Source organism: Odontesthes bonariensis, chromosome 15, assembly GCF_027942865.1.
Source record: "Odontesthes bonariensis isolate fOdoBon6 chromosome 15, fOdoBon6.hap1, whole genome shotgun sequence".
Classification (NCBI taxonomy): Eukaryota; Metazoa; Chordata; class Actinopteri; order Atheriniformes; family Atherinopsidae; genus Odontesthes; species Odontesthes bonariensis.
In genome coordinates, this window is record NC_134520.1 from 29,327,520 (window position 1) to 29,345,808 (window position 18,289).

General features: G+C 38.1%; 1 protein-coding gene across 20 annotated transcripts in view; it reads left to right on the plus strand.

Annotated features, from left to right (window-relative positions):
• Positions 1-18,289, plus strand: part of lrrc7 (leucine rich repeat containing 7) — a 139,335-nt gene that overhangs the window by 89,232 nt on the left and 31,814 nt on the right. For 17 of the 20 annotated variants that reach the window (XM_075485888.1, XM_075485887.1, XM_075485884.1 and 14 more), the window contains 10 exons: positions 8,042-8,244; positions 10,744-10,861; positions 10,999-11,077; positions 11,906-11,995; positions 12,708-12,764; positions 13,290-13,353; positions 15,599-15,673; positions 16,200-16,344; positions 16,988-17,060; positions 17,307-17,324. In XM_075485888.1, coding sequence (XP_075342003.1) covers positions 8,056-8,244; positions 10,744-10,861; positions 10,999-11,077; positions 11,906-11,995; positions 12,708-12,764; positions 13,290-13,353; positions 15,599-15,673; positions 16,200-16,344; positions 16,988-17,060; positions 17,307-17,324 — 908 coding nt within the window. In that variant the 5' untranslated portion in view covers positions 8,042-8,055. The remainder of the gene's footprint in view (positions 1-8,041; positions 8,245-10,743; positions 10,862-10,998; positions 11,078-11,905; positions 11,996-12,707; positions 12,765-13,289; positions 13,354-15,598; positions 15,674-16,199; positions 16,345-16,987; positions 17,061-17,306; positions 17,325-18,289) is intronic. The other 3 variants (XM_075485885.1, XM_075485903.1, XM_075485904.1) reach the window with 1 other exon arrangement.

Below are 18,289 nucleotides of genomic sequence, written 5' to 3' on the forward strand. Positions count from 1 at the left end.
ACATAAAGATACAAATGATTCCCACAATAATTATATAAAGTCACATGCATAGTACCTGGTGTTCTGTAGGAGCATCTTTGGTGCAGATAATTTGATAGAGATGATGCAAAGCAGCAAAATGTCTTGACCTGTCAACGAGCTGTGTGATAAATTGTTGATAATGGCCATTTTTCTATCTATCAATATTTTCTTCTATCTAATATCATTGTGCCTGTGTTATAGCTTTTCTGTTTGCATCAACAAATGCACCCGAGCTAAGGTACTTTGATCAGAATACATCAGATGTCAGCATTCCCACTGAAAATGAATTTGGAGATTTCAGGGATGATACCATAACTGCAAGACATGTGTAGCAGTCACAGTGCCGTGTGGATTAAGAGTTTTTCAAACTTTGACAAAACCAACATTCCTGTGGGGGATGTTTACGTATGTGGATATAAACCAGATCTTCATTTTCTTTCCACAAAGGAAAAAGAGACAGAAACTGCCTAATTTACAACACTCTTAAGAGCTTTTGGGGAGTCGAACTCACTCTTGGAAAAGTGGGACACTTACTATCTTATCTAGACCATAACTCGAAAGTTGACACTTTAACACCCCTTTTCACCAGCAAACCGACCAGATGGCTACACACGAACTGAGAAGACTCACTTTTAGTCGAATCTTAAAACTATATTAAATGTGTTTGATAACCGTGTACAATTTCTTTCAGGTTTCCAGCTTGATCACAAGACGCATATAGAGACAATTTGTACGATTCTGGCTTAAATATTGACAAAGAACTGATTTTGGTGGAAAATGCCCAACCTGCCTGATGGAACCACATTGCCCCCTAGTGGTCTGCAGTGTTGATTAGTTGAACATTTAAATCCCAGAGGACTCAGTAAAATGGACAATGTATATGCAACAATTTAACTTTTAACGATGTCCCTTCGGTATCTATTTGGTATTTGTTTAGTGTCCCCATTGTTAACACAGAAATTAGCATTGTGTGACTCACTATTCATATGTCACGATTTCATAGATATTCATCTGAATTTTGAAAGTCATAATTGTCTTTATCATGTGTGTTATTTTGATGTCTTTATATTACAAGTCTATGTTATATCTTTAATCTGCATATCTTAACAAGATGTGGTGTTTTCAGAATCACCGAGACAAATGTTCTATGAGATGGGAGTAATGGAGAAATAAGAGTTTTCTTTGTCTAAATCCAGAAATCCCCATATAGCACAGATCACCTTACACAGACACCCAGGCAGACATGCACACAGTTCAAGCATGTCATTGGCTGGAAAAGTAGTGTAAGCCCCGCCTCCGAGAGTCAAAACCCGGAACCCGCGGAAAACACGCTCTCTAGGCTCTCTCTAGTTCTCTCGTTTGCTGGCTCGCTTGAGGCGTCTGCTCTCTTGCTTCTTGCCTCTTGTTCCAGAAGGGTTCCAACCCAGAGTTTCAGAAGGAGATTTGAGCAGAGAACAGCTGCTCAGAGACTTTTAGAGATGGTTTAAGCAGAAGAGAAGAGCTCACCAGAGTTTGGGAGTTTTCCCATAATCTCAGGAGAGAACGGAAGGACGTGTGGATAACGATGCAGCGGACGACCGGAGGAGACCCTCCAGAACCCAGTGAGACCCCGGAGACGAGAAAGAAAGACCCGAACAAAGAAACAGATTGAAATACTCTGATGATGCACGTTTTACGTGTTTTTGTTCGTCCCTCGCCATCCACGTCCTTCTACGTCGCACGTCCTAACCTCCGCTGTTTCACGCCATCATCACCCTTTCTTACCAAGAAGCCAACTCCAAGCAACCTTTTATTAATTTTCTGTGAACTTAAGTTCACTTCATCAGAGAAGCAACGGACCCACTGACACTAAGAAGATTCGACCATCTAACCCCAGTCCTCGGCACCATCGTTTCGGTTTCCCGGTGAAAGAAGCAACTGAGAAGTCCGCTAAAGTCAGCCACCACAGCCAGGAAGGCCCAGAGAGCGGAAGAGAAATCCCCTCGGACCCGCGTGGCCGCTACCATGGTCCGAACCGACTGAACAGAACTTCAGCACAGTAAGACCGACCCGTTTTCACCTTAAAGTGGGTTTGATGGATGTCTCGAGGCTTTCACAGAATGATACATTAATCCGAAATGTCAGTATTTAGCGTCAAATAGTCAGCCAACCCAAACTATTTGAATACATCCAGTATCTCTCCATTCCCCATATTTTATTTCCCATTCACTAAGTGTTGTATATAATCACCCATATTCAATGCATCTCCTGTTTGTTTAAAGGTTCATGTCTAAGATCATATCATTGTAATAAACAGCTCATATATCTATATATATGTTATAATCACAGATTGTGTCGTATGCTTTCTTTACGTAATGTCTGTCCAACCAAACGAGAACTTCACGAAAGTAGCGAGATATGAGACTGAATATTAATTGATTATTAATTGATTATTAATTAATTTAACACCAGGATCGTAAGATTTCGAACAGTTTCCCTACCTGACTGTGACTTAAATTAAGTCAAAACCTAGGTAGGTGGTGCCCTGAATTCGAGGTAAGGTTTATTTGAGACTGTAAGAACATCTCATAAATCCTTATATTTAATAGGTATATAAATACCCGCTAACGCTACACATGTAATAATCTTTTTAAATCTGATGTTTATTAAATATTCATTAGATTATTCTTCTTAATTTATTTTAGTTATTTATACATTATTTGAAATTTAGTTTTGTCTTTTAATTGAGGGATTTCTACTTGAATGATAAGACAAAGATGGAGCTCCAGGGTGTAACCCCTCAGGCAATCTAATATTCTTATCTATTTGTTGACAATAAGAAAAGCCTGCAGCTATACCCATTTCCTGTCAATAATTTCAGTCATTGCTCTTCAGTAAGATCTTTTTCTTTCCTTTATGAAGGAAAACAGGATAATAGATGCTTCAGGTTTTTAAATTTTTTTGACTGTTGTTAAAATCCTACCCATTCTTCAATGCTTAACAAACCCCTTTGTTAACAGATTAAACATGAGTAATTAGAATAGGTTTAAGGTGTGAGTGCACTGCAAAGCGCTAACAGTCGGGCTTGTACATAAAGTAGACAAACAGTAAATCCCAGCTGGCCTCATTATACCTTCACTGAATGTCACTGTGGATAAGGATGTATCGATTTTAATGGTCCCGCACCTTTGAGATAAACAGTCCTGAAGGATCTGCAGCCTTTTTATCAGATTTCACAGGGTTTGCAACAACCCCTTGGCAGATAACATAGTGTACTTACAATGCTCTGGATTGCTCTGTCTATCATCTGAATTCATCTGGTCTCACGTGGAGCTGGACATGTGCGTGTGTGTTCATAGACAGATAAAGCTGACGGTTTTATCTCTAAAGCGCCTGATGTCACTTTTGTCTGCACTCTGGAGTCTTCTCATCTTCATGTTCACCCCTTCCTTCTCTCCTCTCTGTACCACTTTTGACTCCCTCTCCTCTTGTCACCACAGCTAAGGATCAAACAGGAAATTGAAGTGATAGTCCAATGAAAGAAAAATTCCCCCTGTTTGAAAGGGCTGGCAATAAAACATTTTAACTGTCAGTAGAATCGGTGTAGTTTCCATTTGGGTGTAAAATGGCAAAGCTGCAAGATGGACCTTCATTCAAGAATTTAGATCTGCATGGTTAGCCCACTCATGCCATTCAACCAGTAGCTTTTTAAATGCAGTTGTGGAATGGAGTGTTGTTTTCATATAATTACAAAGGATTCTGTGTGTGTGTGTGTGTGTGTGTGTATGTGTGTGTGTGTGTGTGTGTGTGTGGGTGTGTGTGTGTGTGTGTGTGTATGTGTGTGTGTGTGTGTGTGTGTGTGTGTGTGTGTGTGTGTGTGTGTGTGTGTGTGTGTGTGTGTCAAAGACAGTCGAGCCTCAGCTTGCTGTGTGCAGGGTTACTGAGGGTTTGTGAAGAATGGCTGTATTATCCATCTGCCCCTAGATTTACACTTAATTGCAACTATTGTTGGTCCTACAACATCTGTGGCTGGAACAATAAGTTTTTGTCTTAGAAAAGTACTCACATAGCCACATGAACACTGTAAATTTGTTTTGAAGAGGTAAGTTTGTCTCTTGTCTGTACTGCCCTAGTACAGAAGATGGTAGATGAAATCCCTAGTCCTCAGTGAGATAAAGAAATGCATTAGAAGATTTAGCTGAGGCTGTTAGGCGGCTTCATTAGTGTAAGAGACCAATTTAAAGCCAGTTTTTGATGGTAGTGATGTTATCTTTGGGATTTAGGATCATTCCAACTTGATTGACTAACTCAGGGCAATTTCAAATTAATATCTGAATTTGACTGCCACTCCTCTGAACACTGTGAAAGAAATTAACAAGCTTTCATATCTGATTCAAACTCTACCCAAGTTTGTATGTATCCACCTCTTCCAAACAGACTGTGTTCAGGTGCAGTGACAATGTTCTCTTCGTTTGTAATGCACTGGACTCTAGATATACATATGAATGGAGTGTGACACAGAATCACAACAATGGAGGTTTCCCCAGACTTCCGAATTTTCATAATTGCTTCTATTAAAGCTATTTTTGCACAGAAAGAGAATGTTATTCTATACATTTTCTATACAAAAGAGGTGTTTTACTGTAACTATCCTGAGTAGGAGCAATAATATCAACAACCAGAAACTCGGTCTAAGTATGGGGTAGTGAATGAGGCTGTTGATCTGCAGCTTTTCATACCTGAAGATGTCACTTTAAAATGATTCTTGACGGTAGATGAGAAGATTTTAACTCTTAAAAGTTATTCCATCAATTCCAAAGAGACTAATGAAAAACATTTATACATCTTTAGGTTAATTGTATGCCTACTATTAATTTTTTTTGTGTGTATTAGACCATGCTGTAATATACTGAATTCAGCAGTACTGAATTTTTGTTATTTATTTTTGCATCAGTGTGAGTGAAAGATTTTTTAAAATATATAGTTTTGATAGATAAACTGCAAACTGACAACTTGATGTAAGGGTTAGGGCTGACTAAATAGCCAATACAGCTAATATATTTTGAGCATTTTTTTTTTCTAATCTAAAACATTAAATACCTGTTGCAGACATCTTACAGCTGTAGAAACGACTACAAAATGAATGCATGGAACAGATGATGGCTTCAATTGTTTCATGTTATGGGGTTCTTAAGAGCTGCTATAAATGACCTAGTCGTAGTAAAAGATTGGAGAATAAGCCAGACCTGAAGCAATGCAAAAAAATCTAGCTTTTCCACATCAGGCCATTTTTTTGGAGATGCAAATTTCTGCTGGAAAATAGTCACTCGATCCTTATAGCCAACCATTTATTAACTGTCATAGCTCATCTTCCACAAGACTATGAAGGGCTGGAGCCAATCCCAACTCAATACATTCAAGATGCGGGGTCAGACTTTATGACAGGGAACAGAGATGATACGTCTCTACTGATGAGCTGAAATGCCAAATGTGAGTCTCAGTTTAACACTGATGGATACAGTCGTGTGAGCGCTGTCATTTTCACACCCTTACTCTCAAATTAACTCTCGCAATCAGAATTTTCCTTCACTAGGTGTTAAAGTTTTGCTATGTATTTTTATTTCATTACTCATCAAAAGCACCCAAATCTGGCAACATATATGAATGCAGCTCACATGCCTGCTGTTACAAATTAACTGCTAAATATTTTAGAGAAAATGCCACTCATACATTTTTTTTTACTTTGTTTATTGGTAGAGTTGTACAACATATACATTTTCAACATCAGCATCATCAAAAAAATAATATATATATGTATATATATATATATATATATATATACACACATATATTTTTTTCCTTTTTCTTTTCCTTTCCTTTTCCTCTTTTTTTTTCCTTCTTCTTTCTCTTCCTCCAGTTCACAGTGTATGCCCATGCAAAACTACAGTTCTTTTCCATTATATTTCAACATACCACCATATAAACTTTTTTTTTTTTCCACAAAGATACACAAATGACACTAGACAGTTGACGCATAGACAAACACGTGAGCATACAAGAAAATCGGGCAGAGAGAGAGGGGGGGGGGGGACATGACATCATAGAAAAAAAAAATAATAATAATAATATTTAGTGGCGTACCTGTAGGTGTGTGTGTGTGTGGTGTGTAGGTGTTGTATTGAATAATATGTATGTGCCAGTACAGTGAGTTGGTGTGTAGGGGTATGCATAAGCTTTGTGGACATCTTCATGAAAGATTTCGTAGCCTATATTGTTGTTCCGTTTTCAAGATATAGGCGCATTTTATTGCACAGATTGTCTGGATACATTTCCTTCCATTTTTCTGAGCAATTTCTAGAAATTAATATATTTTTTCCATTTCCAGAACACTTTCTATTGTTTTATACCATAGTTGAACCTCTGGTTGTTTACTTTGTTTCCATAGTCTTGTAATTTGCTTTAGTGCAGTAAGTCTTAAAAGATGAAAAAGTTTACGGTATATTCTTTTTATCTTATTTGGTAGGTCGATGCCTAGTATGTTTACTGGTGTTAAAGGTTGTTTAAGATCAAAAATATATATAATAGCTCGCCTTACCTCCTCCCAAAATGGTTTTATTATTATTATAGCATGTAAGGAGTATGTGTGTATGCGTACCTTCTTCTCCACATCCTCGCCAACAATTTATGTCAGCTCCTGAAATATGAGCACATTGTTTAGGCACCATAAAAAATCTTTGGTTAATTTTCCAGCCAAACTCCTTCCAGCATTTTGACTGAGTTGTTTTGAAATTATCTTTCCACTCATAAATGTTAAAGCTGCCGTCGGCAGGTTTTCAAAATTCCGAGTGTAAAGTCGGAAAATTCGAACTGATACAACTTTCAGGTCCCTCCCCCAACCTCTACCAAGCTCCAAACCGCCCCCCAAACCCCTCCCCCTCTGTGGACGAGGTTGTGCACGTGAGTTCACACCAGTGTGCGTGCACACAAGCTGGGGCAGACTCACGCTCAGCAGCGTGTGCACAAGCTGTGATTGACAGGTAGGATTCCTCCACCCTAACTTGATTGGTTAAAAACAGCCGGGAGCGCTCGGTTTTTGTAAGCATGATTACAGGCTTCAGAGGGCGCTACAGATTTCATTATTTTTCCTAAACAGCCTATTTAATATTCTACTTCCAGAATCCCATGACAGTTCAAGCTAATATGACTAAAAAAAAGTTGCCGACGTCAGCTTTAATGCTGGCTACACAGTTAACTTCTGTTGCAGAAACATGTAGATGGCAATTTGTCATATCAGAGCCATTTAGTTGTTTATCTTTTAGTGATTTTTCCTCCTCATTTACATGCTGTTGTCAGCCAATAATGCTCTACCCAAAAATGCTGACTACGTTAGGCAAAAGAAGCCTGTTTATGCTCCTCAGCCCGAGTTTTAACCAGAACAAAGAGATCACATCACATCACCCCAGTTCTCAAGTCTTTACATTGGCTCCCGGTCCGATACAGAATAGATTTTAAAGTTCTGCTGCTCGTCTACAAATCACGGAACAGTTTAGGTCCAGAATACATGAATGACATGCCAGCAGAGTATAAACCCAGCGGAGCTCTGAGATCTACTGACTCAGGTCAGATAGTGGAGCCCAGAGTTCAAACTAGACACGGTGAAGCAACTTTTAGCTGTTATGCTGCACACAACTGGAAAAAACTACCAGCAGAACTAAAATCAGCCACAACTGTAAGCACTTTTAAATCCAGGTTAAAAACATTTCTCTTTCCGTGTGCTTATGGTTGAGTTAATATTTTTCTTTTTCCCCTCTTCTTTGATTGCTTTAATTTTTATTCTATTTTTTTTTTCTCTTTAAATTGCTTGTTTTTATGCTGCTTTATGCTGTTCTTTTAAATGCCTTGTCTTTATGTAAAGCACATTGAGTTGCCTGTGGTATGAAATGCGCTATATAAATAAAGATGCCTTGCCTTGCCTTGCCTTGTAATACAAATCTAATGTCCTAAATGTCATGTCCTTTCTCTCATCTTCTTTCTCTTGCAGTGCAGTGTCTGGAAATGACCACTAAACGGAAGCTGATTGGCCGGCTGGTGCCGTGCCGTTGTTTCCGTGGCGAAGAGGAGGTGATCTCAGTGTTGGACTACTCTCACTGCAGCCTTCAGCAAGTCCCCAAGGAAATCTTCAGCTTTGAGAGAACTCTGGAGGAGCTCTACCTAGATGCTAACCAGATTGAAGAACTACCCAAGGTAGCTCTGGTGCATGTGTTCACCTCTGCTTTCTGTCATTTCTTTCTTGAATGATGACTTTAACCTTTTTTCTAACTTTTGTCCTCTCTTAAAATATATGACATGCCTAGTCAGGACCTTGAGTTTGAGCCAAACGACCCGGTCAAATACAATTAATGAAAGATCTTTGGATCTGCCCTCATAGTTTAACACGCTCATGACAAAGCATCTTAGTTCAACCTCTGTTATCCATATTTGAAACAACTGAGGAGACAAACAGCTGCAGTTTTGAAACTGAAATGATTCCCAATGTTTATATAGAATTTCAGCTTTAGAGCCTCTTTGGCTATATTTTTTCTATAATAATTAACCAAATATCTTTCACTGTAACAGCTCTTGACTGCAGGCCGTCCATTTTAGCATTTGTATTCATTATTCTTTTCCTGGTACTTAATGTAGTTTGATTTAGTTGTTTTGCTGTAGTCCATCAGATGTGGCCAGGCCTGTTAAAAAAAATGCCAATCATAGTACTATAACATCAAAACCAAGTAATAAGGGACCATCACAAGATGTTATGTTTATACGTTCAATAACTTATATAATTAACATTAGACAACAGTGAAGTTCTAGAGGGTTCAAGGGTATAAAGATTCCTATAGAGATTAGCTTGAGTTCACTGTTTTAACAGCCATTGGGTGATTAGGAATGTCAATTCCTGGCCGTATAGCAGCATTCTTTGCCACCCAGGACTTTCTGAAAAGCCCATCGTGGGTAGTGCTGAAACAAAATGTTCATCTAATATTTCAAGAAGAATTTCAGGTGCTGTTTATAAGAGGGCCATCGCATATACTGATATCATGTCCTGGTTTAAATGACAAAGATGTTGAATTAGATTTCTAAATTTAGCTGGCATGGATAGAGACACTCTAACAGGGCTGTGAGGCAGGCAGGCCAAACTGGCATTTAACTGAAAAAAAGTTGTCTTTTTAAGCAGGAAATGTTTGTAGTTGTAAGGCTATTAGGTAAGGAGCTTAAGAATATGTGTGGCTGCTGGATACAAAACTAAAGCACACTTTAATAAACTTTTGTTAAGCAAACAAAAGGCACTGGTAGGGCAGGCAGTCCAAAAAAATAACGTTTGAGCATGAAATGAGAGAGAAAGACATTCAAAAGGCTGGCAGTGAACAAAGGAATCCAGGCAGAGTAGTATATATGAGAATATATTAAGGGAGACTGCTGCAAAAAGAACACCAGGTGAGATGGCAATCAGCAAACAAAGACCAAGTTAGACAGTTCAGGAGTAAAACTAACTGATGTAACCAGGGAAACTGGCTGACTTTTCAAAATAAAACAGGAAGTAAAGCAAACCAGAACATAGAACCAGGGCACTGAATAGGAATTAGGCAAAAGAATAATCACAATAAAAATTAAAAAGAAACAGGGAGATAATAAAATATGGCATGCCAATTCAAGAACCCAAAGAACAAAATACAAACCTAAACACAACAAAACCCAAAGACCTGAACACACAATGTTTATACCAGTAAACATTTAAAGCAAACAGCAAATTATTACCAAGCCACCATACAAAGCAGAGATATTGTTAGTTGTTGCAAATAGCTGGCGCCATTAAAACTGCTAATGTTAGCTTACTAACCCACACATAGCTATAGTTTCCCCTGTTGCACTATATCATCTGCTGCTGGTAAGGTGTCAACTTGAAATATCTTATTGTGATGATAGTGCAAATGTATTGTATTATTAAACTACTTAGCAATTAAATTACTTTGAATAAATAGCTTATTTGTTCATTCTTAACAGTGAATTGAATTGACCCAAACTTGCTCCCTCTACAGTGGACTTTAATCATGAAAACATTTGTGTCTGAAAATGGCTTTGTTGACAGTCTGCAAAAATACATTATAATGATGTTAAAAGCACTTGATTTGGCTGCCATGCAACCAAAATACAACATTAACGGCAAGTTGTTCTTTATGCTGTTCTCATGAATAAAATATCTTCTCTTATCGTATTTCTCATTATAGAAATTAACAGCTCTGTTTAGCATTGGTAGGAAACAAACTGCACGTTGCATATTGTCACTTTAAACATCTGCACCACTGCTCTGCTCAAATGTCATATTTGCTATGTGACTCTGAATTTGGGGTGTTATCTTGGTATTTAGAGTATTTTGATGCCCTAAGCACTTTATATGAATACACTACCATTGTTGTGTATGTTTTAGATTTTACAGTATTTTTTCCATTTAGAGCACAATTGTCTGAATGTTTTTCACTTTCACTCTAACATGTGTTTTGTCCTTTGCGGCGATTGGGGGGATTAAATCTGCATCATTCATAGAAAAATGCAGCAAAATGGACCAGCTTTTCCACAACATTAAGTGGTGCATGCCTCCAGCAAACATTCAACGCTCTCTACATTTAAGTTTTCTATTTAAAATCTGGGTGATTTTACCAACAGATTATGTTATTCCCTTGTCATCCCTGTGGTTTCCCGTAGCAACTCTTCAACTGCCAGGCCCTGAAGAAGCTGAGCATGCCTGATAACGACCTGTCCAACCTGCCTACCACCATCGCCAGTCTGGTTAATCTCAAAGAGTTAGACATCAGTAAAAATGGTAAAAATGTGATCTGTCTTTCATATAATAGTTCAGCAACTACATTGAGACTAAATTTGATGCTGTGTAAACACTGGCAAAGATAAACATCACCATGCTGTCTCACCACATTTCCTCTGACTGACTTTCTCTAACAGGAATCCAGGAGTTTCCAGATAATATAAAATGTTGTAAAGGCCTGTCTGTGGTAGAAGCCAGCGTCAACCCTATTACCAAGTAAGAAACACACACGCTATCAGTGCGAAACTGAACAAGGGACCATTTCTTAGTTTCTATCATGGCAAAAGAAAATAAGGGTTGTAAAAAAACAGAGAAATCTTCGGCAAATTATTCTGAGCACAAAAAGGAAAACACTTGCTCAACAATTCGGAAAATAAACTTTTATACACGTTCATATCGACACTGAAGGTAGAAAAAAATGTGTTTGGACCATTTTGATCAGATTAATTGGACCTGGACTCACTTCAGGATGTGATAGATTGGTTAAAACATTTTAATTGATTTCTCTCTGTCAGACCAACACTGCTCTTGTTTTTTACGTTGTACCTGTTAATATTCACCGTGTACATTTCTGTAATTATTGAGCGAGAAAGCTATAGTAATAATTTATAGAATATAATTGGATGCATGAATATTTCCTACACTCCATAATATCATGATCTTTTTCTTGCTGGCTCAGTTATGTCCTGTCGCTAGAATCTGTGCATACTTTTAACTTCTTCTGTAAAGTGCTTATATTGTTTAAGCACAAGGTGTTAGGCTGATAATTAATGTTTTCCTATCTAGTAATAGTCAGGAAGCAAAGACCACTGCAGACAGAAATGCTTTTTGTGCGTGTGTGTGTTGTGTACGTTCAGCAGATGATTCATCTGCAGGCAAACAGCAGTAAGCTGTTTCTGCTGGGGTTGATAGTCTGTATTTGATTCCAGTGAAGCTGTTCAATTTTACAGTTTTTTTCTTTCTTAATCTTCTTTTGCATATTTTCCTGTTTGGTTTCTTGCCTTCTGTTTCTATCACTCGTCTATGCTACTATCCCTTCTCCAGACTCCCAGATGGTTTTACGCAGCTCCTGAATCTGACCCAGCTCTTCTTAAATGATGCCTTCCTGGAGTATCTGCCTGCTAACTTTGGCAGGTAAAACAATGCATTTGCATTTGTGATGTCCTATGGCACTCTTTGTGATTGAATATTTACTCAGTGCCAGATAAACATCTCGATGTATGTTTTTTTTAGTCATTACAGTTTACAGCTCAATGTCTTAAAAGTTAATATTTTTTTATACTACATGATACTACTACTACAGAAGCGTAAGTGTGAGGCTAAAGCTAAATGCATTTCTATCTTTGGGGTAAGAGTAACATTTTCAATAAAGCGGAGTCTGGGGTACATAATGCTTCATCACATATTTTTATTTCAATTAAATCATAAAATTGATAATAATAAATAATAAACTAACTGCTATACTTTTTATCATTTTTTCTGGGCGAGACTCAATAAAATGTATCAATTTAATTCAGTTTACTTAATTATAATTTCTTTATTCCATTTTTTTAAAACAAAATGTGAAAAACTGCATATGGAAGTCTAAAAGGACAAAAAGGCTCTAAATTAAAGAGTGTTGATGGTGGTGTGATCGTCTCTATTGCTGATAAGTGATATTTGAGTTTTTTAAGTGAAGAAATTAGACATTTACACGGTTTTTAGGAGTAGAACCATTAGATGGGACTTCTTTCTCCTTATTTTATGTTATTTGGCCTTTTGTGAATTTCTCTCTAATGACAGTTGCATCTGACAGAGTACAAGTAAAGAGAATTAAGTTTTGGCTTATGTACCATCTGTTTTTAAGACTCTCCAAACTACGGATCCTGGAGCTGAGGGAGAACCACCTGAAAACCATGCCAAAGTAAGACAAGCTACCATATGTGTGACTGTGTGCATGTGAGTAAGAAGAAAATATAGACTTCAATCTTGATTCTGCAATTCACACACAAACACAGACAGATGCTTCATGATACTACAGACATTTTAAAGTTCCAGGAAAATTATACTGCTACTTTTCAACCAGCCTGCCACAGCAAAACAGTGCAATAGTGTGTGTAAGATAGTAAGGAAATTATAGATATCGTAGAAAATCTATAATAGTTGAGATAAGTCTATGTCCAGTCCCAACTTAATTTTATATCCTAATGGCAAACTATGGGCTTTAAAGTTTGGGAGTTTGGGAGTAAGGTTTAGTTACGTTTGCCAGTTTATAGACATTATATGGATCTTCAAACAAATTGTGGTGCTTGGTGCAAACTAATTCTGATTTAAATCAGAGGAAAAAGTTTTGGTTTGGACCATCAGTGCTATATTTTTATTTCATGTTTCTTTTTAATTGAAGCATTAAAAAAGTTGAATCTGTTTTGTGTGAAATCTCTGCTCTCAGGTCCATCCACAGACTGACACAGCTGGAAAGGCTGGATCTGGGTAGCAATGAATTCTCTGAAACGGTGAGAACAATTTACACTGCATTGTACAAGTTAAAGCATCGACTGTATATGCAAAGTGTAAGGAAGTGCAGACTAAATTAAACTGAAAATTATAATCTACAGTGATGTGGATGCTTTCAACAGTGATGCCATGAACAGTTTTTCTTTATGAATGAACTTCATAAAGAAAAGCTAAGGTTGTGGTAATGTTGCAGAATATACTTGAGGCTAATCAGATGACTACGTGACGTGTTATGTGAGGCATAAAAATCTAAACAACTCAGGAGAATAAATCTCTTTTCAGACATTCAGGGTGTGACTGCTGTGTTTTCTTCCTGTTTGTAAGATAGGTGTTCAAACTTTATTTGTCTTAGCCAGCTGTGGAGATACTTACAAATCTGAATCAATGCATGCGAACTGGGCCATCTAACCAGAAACAATGTATGACTTAGAGAAACAGTCACTCTGCAGATGTCCAAGCAGCTCCATTGATACTACCTTTTAGGTCAGCTGGAAAGAAGCTTCCCATGAACAGTCATGAATTCTTGAATTTCCCCCATTGGGGGATGAATAAAGTATTTTTCTATTCTATTCTATTCTATTCTATTCTATTAAATCAGTCTGCAGCACACTGATAGTGATTAAGATGCTGATAAAGCTCTGTAAAGTATCCTCTCAAAGCCAGCATCTGTGCTGCTCCTCTGCTCCCCCTCTTTCTTGTCTGGTATGTTTCTTTCTTTCTGAATGGAGATTAATCCAATCGCACGCTAGGTCTGCACTCTTAGAATATATACAGTTTGCACTGTTTGTGGTTGACCGCAGAGGGATAGAATGAACCCTCACTGACTGGTAAGGATGACAAAATTTATGGACCTCACACATGACTGGATGCAGAAACCGCGAACTGGCTGTATGGGCGAATCAGCAAGGCAGAACACAAGGTTCTGCACAACACTGCTGTCGTCGCTACCGCAATTCACAATGTCGGCTAAGTGCTAAGCTGCATCTGTTTGGGCAGTATGAAAGGACAAAGGCGAGGAATGGCAGAATAAAAGCATAGTATTTTTTCTTTACTTCAATGCAGTGTTATCTTTGTTTTAATAAGGGCTTAAGAATTTTGTACGTGAAATAATCCTGTATGTTCCTATGCAACTGAGACACTGATCTTTTAACAGTCACGTGCATCTGTTAAAACATCTGAAATTGTAAAGAAGTTAATTAAAAGGTGTTAAGGGAAGGCTGCAAGCATCGAGTAGAAATGGAAAGTCAACAATACTCACCATGTCACCATCGTTCACATTTCAAGACCAATTGCTGCATGTGATAAACCCTCCATATAAAGTTGAGGCGCAGGTCCAGTTGAAATCTGAAATTAAACTCAAGGAAAGGGAGACAGGAGGAACAAATGGCTGATTGGAGGCTGAGAGGGTATGATATCAACAGGAAGTTGACGTGATATGAGAGGTTTGACAAAAAAAAAAAAAGGTAAAGTCTCCAAAAGTTGGGACTTTGTGTAAAATGTAAATAAAAAACAGAAAGCAATGACATTTTACTATATCGTCTTGAATTTGATGCCAGCAATACATCTCTCAAAGGTTGGAACAGGGACGACAGAATGCTGGAGCCTATCACAGCTGTCATTGGGCGAGAGGCGGGGTACACCCTGGACAGGTTGCCAGTCCATCACAGGGCCACACAGAGACAAATGAGACAAGCAACCACACACACTCACTCCTGGGGACAATTTAGAGACACCAATAAACCTAACATGCATGTAATTGGATGGAGGGAGGAAGCCGGAGGACCCAGGGAAAATCCGTGCATACAAGGGGAGAACATGCAAAGAAATTTAACCTGGAACCCTCTTGCTGTGAGGCAACGGTGCCAACCACCACACCACCGTGCAGCTGGAGGAACATGTTCCAACTATTTTGGTTTATTGGCAAAAGGTCTGTAACCATGATTTGGTGCAGAAAAGCTAAACTTTTTTTTAGAGTTGCTTAGTTGCTGCAATGAAATTCAAGATGAGTTTTTAATTTTTATATGATATGAAAATGTCAAAATTCCAGCATTTGATGTTTTTTATGTTCTATTGTTTATAAATTATTGGTTTATAAGATTTTCAAATTGTTGAATTCTGTTTTAATTCACTATTTACACAAAGCCCCAACTTTTTTCAGAAATAGGGTTGTAAATAGCAAAATTATTGCAGATTTCCTTTTGTTTTACTGTGTAAAGTATGTGGATTCTTCTTTTTGCATGTTAGCCGGAGGTGCTGGAACAGATACACAACCTAAAGGAGCTGTGGCTTGATAACAACTCTCTACAGTCTATACCAGGGGTAAGAAGACTTCCAGCTTGCACAGAAAAAACAAAGAGCATCACTGAGATGACAGTCTCTACACATCCCCAGCCAGCATGTCCATGTGGGGCCCATAAGGTTTAAATTTGGTCTGCAGATAAGGGTCCCATGTGGGTTTGTCCGCAGTTTCCACGGTGGCCTCACCTGTGTTTGCCCATATGGGTTTCACAGTGCAACTAGAAGGGTTTGGGTTAGGGTTATGCTAAGCGTTAAATTATTCCAAAGGCAATATAGATAAACACATCACACAAAGTAAAAGAATGTTCACATTCAAATAGGCTAAATGCAAAGTCCAACTAAAGCCACACAGCAACTTAAAACCCATATGGGCAAACACAGGTGAGGCCACTGTGGAAACTGCGGACAAACCCACATGGGACCCTTATCTGCAGCCCAAATTTAAACCTTATGGGCCCCACATGGACATGCTGGCTGGGTCCTAGCAGATTTGTACTCATTTATCTTTACTCTGTCGTTAAACTTTCTCTTCTCTTCCTCGCTGCAGTCGATAGGCAAGCTCCGTCAGTTGCGGTACTTGGACTTGGCTAAGAATCGTATCGAGACATTGGATACGGACATTTCTGGCTGTGAGGCCTTAGAAGACCTGCTACTCTCCTCAAACATGCTGCAGCATCTCCCTGACTCTATAGGTGCACACTCAAACACCACATACATGCACGGAAACAGACTCACACGTTGAAGCTGTAACTTACTGTCATTTCTACAAAGTTTGTGATGCTCCTGTCCTCTTTTTGAATATACACATGCACAGGAACAACGTGTTTGTTATCCGTCCTCCTGACAGAGTTAGTACCATTCAATCCAAAAATGAAAAGAGAGCCATCTTCCCTCAATTATACCTGCCCATTAACAAGATGTAGAACAGCAATTAAGAGCTGTAAAGGTGATAGTAGGTGGATTTGTTACTTTGTTATGTTCTTTAAACAACCTAAAGCTAAAGCTAAAGATAAACAAACTAGCTTGGTACCCAACAGATTGGTATTGATCTTCTCATTTAACTCTCAGCAAGATTACAATCAAGCATATTTCTCCAGTGGTAAACTAATCCATCAATCCTTGATGGAGCTGTGTGGTGGCTGCTGCAGAGTGCTGTGTTAGTGCTGTGCAGAGCACAGGAATGACAATGTTTAAAGCAAAACGTGAGACAAACTAAGGGAATCTGAAGGTAGGTAGGTCATTTATATATGATACAGAAAGGGTACTTAGGTTTCAGGTCACAGAGCCTCTTTCTTCCCCAGGAACTTTGCATATGTGTGTTTGCATGTGATGTAGGAGTGCTGAAGAAGCTGACCACGCTGAAGGTAGATGACAACCAGCTGAACTCACTGCCTCACACCATTGGGAGGTAAGAAGCTGACATACACTCCCACAAAAAAGCTAAACTAAAACTGAAGCCATACTCTAGACAAATACAGCAAATTCTTGTTTTAATTTAGAACTTCTTTCAACAGATTTTGTCTTCTTTGATTTTATTTGGGTTGTTGGTGGGTTGTTGTTCATCTTGTTTATTACTATAAGCAGCTGTTTTGTTATGCTGGCTGATGTTTGGGGGGTTCTGTGTGTTATGTTTGCTGCGTCGCCATGGCGTTAGTCCGAAGCCCAAGCAAGGGTGAGTAACAATAGCCTCCTGGATCCCGGGGTGTGTTCAGAGACAGACAGATGTTCAATTGCGATACAGATACCAAAATAAAATCTTGCTACCACAAGATCATTTCATGGTTATCTGAATTACATGCAAACATAAACATGTTTTTATAATTCCTTCATGTCCAGTCCTTTGGAATTGATATCTGATTAAAATCCATTTCCTTCACTAAAGTTTTCTGAACCCAGAACATCTAAAACTTACTGAACTGAGATGAAAATGGTTGCATGTAAAATGATTGCAGTGATCTAATTATAATATATCTTGTTAGCTATCACAGTTCATAGACAGTCACTGTATATGCATTATTTCCTGTTGTAAAGAGATAAACACTTGAATTAGGCAAAAAAAGTTGAGGATTGTTAGCTTATTGGTGAAAAATGATGGAAAAAAACAGTCTAAACTAAATCTATATTAACAGAGCAACTAAATTACATCACTCCGGGGAGAATTATTGAATTATTATTTTTCTTTTACTTTCAAATAATTAAGTACTTACACTATGTGACTGTGCAGATGCCATTAAACTCTACATTCTCCATCAACGCAACACTTTTTGCAAGAATTGTATCTGAACGTAATAGAAGCTTTTTGTCTTTTTGAACACGTCCCAGGTTGTAGCCTTAATAAGTAGTACTGTAGATTCATTACTTCCCCTTAAAAGGTCCTTTTATCACCCATTTAATGTTTTAAGTGTTTCTTACCCCTGATAAATATGATCCCTTTATTATGCCTCTGTTACTACAAAGAATAAATCTATATTCCTGAATAGGTTACTTTTTTTATTTTAACTGATGTATAATTCGTGGCTGACGCTACTCCTTACTTTTCTTGCTGTATCAATACAATCTGATAATGTATAAAACTAGCAATACACACATTTTAAACTGAATAAATTGTTGTACAGGCTAACTGATAAAATGTTTATT